We start from the raw sequence: 10,162 nt of genomic DNA on the forward strand, positions 1-10,162 counted from the left end.
TGGAAAAGGTATCGTTACAAAGCTGAAAATAGAGCTGTTTATCTGAGCTCATGAAAAGTTTACTTTTTGGGGATACATGTTTCTCACAGGACAGCACCGCTACAAATATATGATTATCTTATCGAATATGATACATTACTGTAGATTAGTTAGTAGTTAGTTAGTTGAACACTGACAGGGAATATTCTTCCGCTGAATGAGATCAGAGCATTACTGTAAAAGATGGCTATACCATAGACTGCAAGTCAAATGTTTTCTACATCATCCATTCACCCCAACTTCCTTCAGTCAAGCAACAGTGTCATGCTCCTTTCACCTATATAAAAATATGTTGTGTCAGTGTGTCATCATTTGCATGACTGCAAATCGTTTGTCTGGAAAATGTAAATATGGTCTGTTTTTAAAGCATAGTTATCTATGCTTTAAAAACAGACCATATTTACATTTTCCAGACGTGGAAGTAGTGTTAGTGTAGTATTTTCCAGACGTGTGAGTAGTGTTTCATGATATACTTTAAAATCTTTTAGGTCATCAATCTTTTAGGTCATCTGAATAAACAACCAATGCTGTCTTTCTGGCGCGGAGAGTCTCTGAAAATTGTGAGTCATCTGCTTAGAGAAAGAACTCTGCCCATACAAAATAGCATGCAAAAGGCACCTAATAAAAGTACAATATTGACATTAATGCTAAGTTGATATCTAACAGGTGTCTTTGTAAGCCTCATAAATATCACAATTACACAATATAACCATTTAATTGTGCTTAAATTAAAGATTAGCCTAGATCATTGTATACACATTATACACATACAATCTATTTAAACGTATTCTAACCAGTTGATATGTTCTACATATTTACACTCACCGTCCTGCAGCTGTGGTTTGGCTAGACAGGCTCACATTTGATTAGAGTAGGAGGTGGGCTGCTGCTCATAGCCCTGGCTGTAACCTCCTTCCTCATTGTAGCCTCCCTGCTGGCCGTACTCTGGCTGGTATCCTCCCTGGGAGCCGGCGTAGGGGTCCTGCTGACCATAGCCTGCCTGGCCAAAGGAATCGGGGGCGGGCTGCTTTTCCTGTGATGGGACGTATGTTCCAGAGAAGGCAGCCATCCAGCCTGTCTCCTTGAACACAAACCAGAGGTTTCCTATCCACAGGATCAGGTTGATGAAGCCAAAAGCCTGTGGAGCAGAGAAATGTTTGGAGATATGTGTTTGTTGGGTTAATTTCCTGTTTCTTCTGATATCAACTCAATATATCGCATATAAGCATCTGGGACATACCACAGAGGTGTTGAGGCCAGAGACCTTCGGGTCGTGGACCTCACGGCAGCGATTCTCTTGTTCGTCGCAGGCTGAGATCAGAGTGATGACCCTCTCTGGATCAGTGGCTGTTTTCACATCTGACAGGCCTTTAGCCCAAGCACATGCGGATACCAGCCACATAAAGGCAAATACCGCCGACACAACAAAGTCCTGGGAATCAGCAAAACATAATGATCACCTTTACTGCAAACAACACTAGATATTAATTATAACGCATGTGGATGGACTTGAATGTCAGGCATAAAATAACTCACGATCTGAGCCCCCTTGCAGTTTTCGCGGTACTTCTCCAGCAAGAAACAGTACACAGAAAGGGCTGCCATTGAGTAGAGGAAGGAAAAGACACCGATGGTGACAAAGAACTCAGCTGAGGAGGAGTAGTCCCCGACCAGGAATAGCCTTTCAGGTTTCCCTCCCTTACAGGTGGGAGCATCAAAGTAAACCTGATGGAGCCTGAGAACCGAGAGAGAGAGAGAGAGAGAGAGAGAGAGCGAGAGAGAGAGAGAGAGAGAGAGAGAGAGAGAGAGAGAGAGAGAGAGAGAGAGAGAGAGAGAAATTAAAAAGTGCAAGCTAAGAAATAAAAAGGTAATGGGTGATACATTTCTTATATGTGAAACACCTTGTGATATCACTGATCTGGAGCTGTGTTTCTCTTTGACAGTTTCATCTATTATTTATGTTTGTGTAAAAATGATTAATGCAGTCCATAACAAAATAGGTTACTGAGGACGGTATTTTAAAAGAGTAGTTAGAAATTTTGTGAAATGCACTTATTCGCTTTCTTGCCAAGGGTTAGATGAGAAGATTGACAGACATCAATGTGGTATTAATCAAATATGAAGCTACAGCCAGGGATTGTTAGCTTAGCTTAGCATAAAGAACAAAACGGGGGAAAACCGCCAGCCTAACTATGTCCAAAAGTAACAAAACCCATATACCAGCAGCGCTAAAGCTCACTAATGAACACATTATATTTATTTAATTTGTCTAAGAAAGAAATTGTAAAAACATTGTGGTTTTACAGGAGTTTATGTGTTGGACTACAGGAAGTCCTGGCCATGAAATAGTCCAGCACACAACCCCCTGTTATAATTTTATCACTTTTGGACAGAGCTAGTCTAGCTGTTTCCAGGCTTTATCCTAAACTAAGCTCATCACCTGCCTGCTGTAGCTTCATTTTTACATACATGAGAGTGGTATAGAGCTTCTTATCTAATTCTTAGTAAGAAAGCGAGAATGTGTGTTTCCCTATTCCTTTAATCAAAAGGCACTGCTATAAAATTTCCTATCATAATCACTCTGATTCAGGCTAATGAGCTTGTTAACTAAGCTAATGATTGTCTAAATTAGGAATATAGGCCTAAATTAGGTAATTCCTTTCAAAGGTATATTTTGTATTTGATTTTTATAGATTAATTATAATATAATGAATGAATAAAATTTCAAAAGCGAATTTTAAAAGTAGATCTTAGTATGCTGTAATTGGCATTACCATCAATAAGATTAACTGGCTCCTGAGTGATTTATTTTGATATGTGTGCTGAATGTGTGTTTGCAGTTTGTGATCTTACAGTTGTATTTTTTCCGATTTCTACTGCAGTGTTGGACAGAATACATACCTGAACGGATATTCAAATTCTACTTCTATACCCAGGTCACTCTCTGTCCGGTTTTTACACTCCACACTCATCTTGAACATGCCAGAGTAACTGCCACATGTCGAGAAGGCAAAGATTGCAAAGATCTGCAGAAAAAAGAGGAAATAGAAAGAGGAAAGTATGACACAACATCCAGTGAACTTTTAACATCTCACAGACAAACTGTCATGCTCACATACTGTATCAACAGTACTCCAGTTAATTTCAGATAATGTAACCGTGTAAACAAAGAGCTCCAGTGTAAACCTGCTGCAGACTGTGCTTTCACAATCTGTCTCAAGCAGGCCTGCTTGAGACATTGCAGGAGGTGAAAGCACCTGTTGTACACAGAGTGCAAATGAATGCAGCGTTATCACCAGATAACATGGCAAGGGCTACACCTATTGTAATGGTTGATGTGGCTTTTCTGTTGATGATTTAGTGTTTTTATTTGTATTTTCGGGTACAGCACTGATTGTGCATTTGTTTATTAGTTCAGGTTCACAGCTCAGTCTTGTTCTTCAACTCCCACTCACAGTCACGTAAACAGCACAAACAAGAGATAATCTCACGCTCTCTCTCTCTCACAGACACACACAGCAGATTAGACAAATCAGACTATTTTTACCACACCCTCCCTACGCTGCAGGCCAGATCCGATTGGATGAAAAACCCAACTATAATTCTGACTGAGGTGCTCTACCATCTGTCACCAAATACTCAGCTACAAGCTCCTGCAAAGCCAGTCACAACACACACACATACACGCACACTCACACAGACACACACACACACACACACACACACACAGACACACACACACACACACTCTCTCTTAACTGTAGTCTTGTAGTACTATTTACTTGCTGCAGGCATCTACACACTAAACTATTAACAGTAATCTGTTTGCTAACGTGAGTCGGAGGCTCGTTTGTTGGATTAACGCATAGCCTCACTGTGATCACTTTACTCATCCTTCTCTGTCCCTGCAGGTTTTTGTCCTCTCCCAACATCTTAAACACCTCCCCTTCCTGTTGTTGGTAAAAGACTAATTAACAGGTTTTATTAACCAATGCAAATGATGAGAGTGGCAGCATTAGTGTGTGAGTGACGGAAGAGAGAAGACTGCTGATGAACAACATAGTTTATTGTAACATTTCAAGCAAAGAAAAAAGTAATTTTCCATCTGCAGTAGAGCCTTTCAGTTAAAAATGCACACTAAAAAACAAAGAATTTCTCAATTATTATTACTATCTGAATTTACAAATCTTAGTAATATCTGAGTTTAATTATAATTTGTACCTGCACGTCACTCTGAATGCACTTTGGACACTGACTTAGTAAATTTGAAATCAATAAGATTGTTAGAAAAGGTTTGCCAAATGTGTTTAGTAGTGATTTTCCTTTAAACCCCAAACAGAATAACAGGATGTAATGCTGCAGGAGGTGTACAATTAATCAACACCTAAAGCATGTGCAACATATCATAACTGCAGTGTCAGCACAGTCATTCACATGGTGTGCATTGTGGTATATTTCATCCTAAAAATTATGTCATCCATCTCATTCTGTTTAGTAGGCCTATAACTGCCTCACTGCACTACTGTGGCTGTTTTCATTAAAAAGATAAACGTGCAAATGTTTTAGAGCTCCTTGTGTCCATATCAATCTTTTATTATCCCTCTGAGACAGTTAGAGGTTAAGATTTCATGAGAGGTAACCAACAACATTTTGTGGCCCAGCTTTACTTTCGGGGCTTGCTGTCTTCTTCTTCTGCAGTCATTTTGGAGAAAATGAAAATGCTAACAAGGGCGTGATTCTTTAGTTTAGAGATAATCTCAGCAACAAGCCAGGCTGCTGCTTCAACTGAATCATCCTTAAGTGACACAATGTTATGAGTCAAAGGATTCCGATCAAACAAACATGAGAAATCATTGGGGGAGTAGCATATTTACATGTCTATGAATGTATATATGAAATTGCACATACTTTCTTGAATCGTTTTACTTTAATCTGGAAAACAAGCTTTATATAACACAAAATACGGGAATGTAATGTAAAATATGTTCAACATGTAGACATCATCATATGTGCTGTTAAATCTAGTCTTCAAGACTACAGTCTACGGCCATACCAGCAGCTGTGAGGTGTAACCGGCCCCTAGGTTGTACTGCACAGCCCAGACTCGAACTTGCGACCTTGGGTGCGTGATGCAAACGTGCTAACAAGGAGGCTAAAACCCTAAGGCACTAGCATCTGTTGCTAGCACGTCTCTTAAGGCATCGGTAAGTGAGGTTTACTCACTGCACAGTCTAGCTGGCTACCATTACATAGGCACAGGAGTGAAGTGTGCTAAATGCTTACGTCAGCATGCTAACTTGCTTACAATGACAATGCTAACATACTGATATTAAACAGGTATAATATTTACCATGTTAAACATCTTAGTCCAGCATGTTAGCATGCTAATTAGCACTAAACACAGGCTGATTGTCAAAGTATAAAACAAATTGAAATATTAACCTGATGGTGGTGCTATATGAAAAGTTAATGGTTCACCAAATCTATTACAATACGTCCTGAGGGAGACATGAATGTCTCAACCAATGTCATGACAATCCTCCAATAGATCTTGACATATTTCCATCTAGACTAAATTGGTAGACCAACTGACATCCCCACAGCTAGAGCCACGCTGCTAGCACGGCTAAAAAAACAGTAGTAAGGAAAGCGAATCTAAATGGGAGGCGCCGCACCACAATTAAGAGCTGTACTTGTATGGTGATATATGAGTGGAAGGAGGAGTGTTGGAGGAGGAAGAGTCACACTGAGAAAAAGAAATGGTGGCTCACTCAGTGTTAGATGTCATGGTAACACTGTTGGCAACATCACACAGTGAAGAGGCAGAGGCTTGTTTCTGCCCGTCCTGGTATGCTGCATGGTTGTCAGCTCTACTGTGCTGAGAAGATACATGATCTTACATACTCAGGCACATACAATCTGTCTGCTACTGCTTTTCTAACACTGTCTGTCTTTCTTATGAGCTACAACAAAATCAACAGCCTTTATTACACATTAGGGATAGCCCCAAAGTGAATAAGGCTCACAAACAGCTTTTTTTATGTTTGCTGGGAATGAGTCAGAGAGTGAAATTTAAATGCAAATTAAATTCCACATAGCAGTGCCCTTCCTGTAACGGCAGAGGCAGTAGGCTGTTTGCGTACACTATGGTTGGAGCTCTACATCAGCTTTATTTGGGAACTCAATGTCTTCCAACATCCATCAAATCTAGGCTTTGTCAGCACTATTCTCCAGAGACACACACAGAGAGAGAGAGAGAGAGAGAGAGAGAGAGAGAGAGGGTGGGGAGTTGTGTAAAGCTACATGAGTCACACATATCGCAAAAAACGGTGCTCAGAAGCTTTCATAATTCATCAAATGTAGATAGGATTTTTTTTTTTTAATCCTCAACCCACAAACAGGTCTTAAATGATCTGATCCGTTTCCATTTACTCTCATCTCACAAAACTGGCTGCTTTTTATTTTCAATAGAAGTATACAGCAAGAAAAAGCCAAAAAAGGTTAGATTCTACAGAAGCATCTTTTTCATTGCTGCCTTTTTCCACTGAAAGGGGTGGCTCCTCTCTACCCTTCTAAAAAACACTGTTGCTGGTTGTGCATGCCCATATTAATCCAGAAAAAGCAGCAGCTCCAGCAGCTCCTCCTCTCCTCTGACGCTGAGGCATGCAGGCCCTCTGACAGATGATTCATGGGCCCTGGCCTCCTGAGCGGGGCTGCTCATTGGTGGTTGTGCTTGCTGTGACCCAGGGAGGCAGCGATGAGGTGCTGGCACACTCACACAGCTCCAGGGAAGGACTACGAAGTCATGCAGTACACTCATGCCTCTGACTGTTCTCTAGTATATCTGCAGAGCCCATAACAGCAAGGGTCTCTGTCAGAGATGCTTTGGCACGCATGTTTTCATCTGGGTTATGCTAAGGGTTTTCAAATACTGGAGATGAGGGGTGTGGGCTAAGAATTATAGGACACATGCGCTGAAAGTCACCCCCTCCTCAGTTTTCTTCTCATCTACTCTCCCAAAACGTATACATCATTACAGTGCAAGTATATATTTAATTATCAATTATCAGGAACATTGAGCTAATTAAAATGATTAGTGCCTTGACTAACGTTTATTCAATCTGCCAATTAGATTCTTGATTAATCAATTAATCTAGTTTTGTCTATCAGATATCAGGAAATAGGTGGAAAAAAGCCTGTTGTGATTTTCCACAGCCAAAGGGGACCTCCTTGGATCACTTGTTTAGTTAGCGCATCAGATGATGTTGGTGTTTTTGCTTAAAAAATGGTTGAACCGATAATCAAAACAGTTTGCAGATTGTTTTTCTGTCAATCAGTTAATTAATTAATTGACTAATCGTTGCAGCTCTAGGAATGATTTTGGCACTATGTTGCTAAGTGGCTGCTGTAAGCATAAACAATAATCTGAACCAGCCAGAACGAGTTCATAACATTATATCACTGTGTAACTTTTAAGTGCTGTGGGGCCTACATAGGTTATTAGCAGTACTATTCCCACCACTGTGGGGCCCCATCTGTAGAGACGCGCCACTGGAAATATAAGGCATATTTGCCTGATAAATGACAAACGATCAATTGATTAGTAGAATAGTTGCTGTAGTTGCTAATTGATTACGCCCATAATTGTTTTAAACCTAAATGGATCTGGACAAATGTATCTGTGAAAATCTTAATATATTTTAAAGACAGGGTATAATGTCTTATGTAGGTCTTGTTTAATGATATCCCCCCAAAAATAAACAAACAAAAAAAAACTTTCTCTTTAAGATGCAGAAATTTTACAATCTTTGAGCTAAAGTAAATAATTCAGGAAATCTATTTACACTGTTTTCTTCATAGATAAACAAATAAATGAATCGTTAGCTGGCTCCATCAACTGCTGAAGGAGATGGCGCACATGAGGGAGAGGTTATAATCTGTACATAGTAAGCAGAGGTCATGTCCTCTGAGAAGGATTTGACAAATTGTCATTATTTTCCTCAGTGGACTGACACAGTGTTACTACAATAGTGACGTAACACATCCTGCTGGTGTGTCCTGCTCAGGCCTGCTGGGGCAGTATCAGCACCACCATCAGGATACAAGACTCCTCAATATTAAGTCAGTCATTATGTGAATCAATTTAAGAGAGTATTTATTAGACCTGAGGTGGAGTTATTGTAATATTTCTAGGGAAAAGAAAAAAACACATCTGATTGTAAACCCTCATGAGACAGGGTTCAACTGTGAACCTTTCTTTCTAAGAGTGTAGAGCCACATCCATTATTAAGCCCCATGCAGCTTTATGACCTCTGTGTAACAGAAGGTCACAAATCTGTCAGGAACAGACATGGCAATGTTATTTATTGCAAATGATACAAGTCACAAGTGTTTCATCCATAACAATATGGTATTCCTGTGGAAAGATTTGTTTTTATTAAAATGGAAAATATTAATTACAGTAGCCCATAAACATGTCAAATGGAGGACTTACCCACTGTAGAATTTTTATAAATCCCAGAGGTTGTTTGAGTACCGTGAACTGCCCTTGGGCCACCAACTGCCAAAACAAACCAAAAAATCAGCAATTAGCAGAGTTTATTATTAACATTTTCACACTGACTCTTGCTGTGCAAAATCAGCCTCCATCAGCAGACCAGGCATTATGATGATATGATGATGATGCTGATTAAAAACATGAAACTAAATTACCTCAGTCTGGTAGCCCACAGGCCTGGTCTACTGCTGCCACTTGCAGGTGTTTGTTATATGGCAAATATCTGCTAGAGAATAAAGTGACTTAAGTGTCACAGCTGGCATCTCTGAGGCCATAAGAGATGCTGCACAACTACAGTACAGTCATTTTGACTTCAAACGCTGTGGTATGTGTGTGTGTGTGTGTGTGTGTGTGTGTGTGTGTGTGTGTGTGTGCGCGCGCGTGTGTGTGTGAGAGAGAGAGCTCCTGACAGCATAACAATTAGACAAAGCTGATTAACTGACTGTTTCTCTGCTCTCTTCCTGCACACTTCCCAACAGTATTTAAAAAATAAATACATTGGTAAGAAAATCTCGCGAAATCTGACTAATTGATTAGGGGGAAAAGGAGGACGCATTTGTGCGCAGGTGAATGCGACATTGCAAAAGGAGGCTGTGTGTTCCTGTGTACATCAATAAATGGCCGCACTGGAATAAGCAGCAGTGATGGTTTTCTCTCTTAGGCTGAGGGGCTCATTGTTTCTCCACATACCCGATGCTATGGATGCCAAACATCCATATTAAACAGATGACGCATGCATTAACAAAATCATGTTTCAGAGAAGTCTGGCAGCCTGACATCCTCTCATTTCTTAAGAAAGCCTTAATGGCTATGTCACAAACAACACAACTATCTGAGTGATGAGTTGTTCGTGGTCATAGGGGTGCAGGAGACCGTCCTCATGCGCGTCAGGCCTACTGCGGCTATCCGGAAAAAAAATAAATAAATCAGATTCTCGTTTGTTATCTTAGCAACAGCAGGCCAATTGAGACGTGAGCGGTCTAAATCAATTAGCCGAATCCCTGGAGATAATAGGCTGCATCATCTCCTTCCTTACGCTAAATGTCATCGCTGCAGCAATCTCTGGACATCCTACACATTTCTGGACCGTCAGCGGGCCGCTCCATCACATGGACTCCAGCTTTAGTCGTGAAAAATTTTCCAGTTACATCGCCATCTGTTTTACATTTACACCACTGCAATTTGTAACCTAGAAAAATGCACATTACTATTTCGACTCCAAGGGATCGCAAGTATTGCATTAAAACCTTAAGCTCGGCAGATCTATGAGACAAAAATATATATTTATTTGAGCGCACTACAAAGGAAATTTTGCCTTATTGAAAGAACATGAGCAACCGAACAAAACACAAATGAAATAGCTGATTTTCTCCCCAGAGCCTTACCTGGTTTACAACATCCATCTTGGCCGCTTACTCGCTGATAAGAGGATCAGAGGGGCGGAGGGAGGGAGGCGTCTCATCTGGAACAGCCCAGGGGAGGAAGACGCCCAGGAGGAAGAGTTGTGGCTGCGTCACCGACCTGGGCGAAGGACGTGTGAAGCGTAGTGACGTCACATAAATCATT

At 40.6% G+C, this 10,162-nt stretch overlaps 1 protein-coding gene across 1 annotated transcript in view; it reads right to left on the minus strand.

Moving 5' to 3' along the window:
* Positions 1-9,999, minus strand: part of sypb (synaptophysin b) — a 10,829-nt gene extending 830 nt beyond the window's left edge. Inside the window, exons 1-6 of the mRNA XM_046055504.1 lie at positions 9,982-9,999; positions 8,534-8,599; positions 2,941-3,065; positions 1,576-1,774; positions 1,280-1,471; positions 865-1,177 (exon numbers count right to left, since the gene is read on the minus strand). Of these exons, the coding sequence (XP_045911460.1) occupies positions 896-1,177; positions 1,280-1,471; positions 1,576-1,774; positions 2,941-3,065; positions 8,534-8,599; positions 9,982-9,999 (882 nt within the window). The 3' untranslated portion in view covers positions 865-895. The remainder of the gene's footprint in view (positions 1-864; positions 1,178-1,279; positions 1,472-1,575; positions 1,775-2,940; positions 3,066-8,533; positions 8,600-9,981) is intronic.
* Between the last annotated feature and the right edge of the window lie 163 nt (positions 10,000-10,162).

This window comes from Micropterus dolomieu, linkage group LG08 (assembly GCF_021292245.1).
Source record: "Micropterus dolomieu isolate WLL.071019.BEF.003 ecotype Adirondacks linkage group LG08, ASM2129224v1, whole genome shotgun sequence".
Lineage (NCBI taxonomy): Eukaryota > Metazoa > Chordata > Actinopteri > Centrarchiformes > Centrarchidae > Micropterus > Micropterus dolomieu.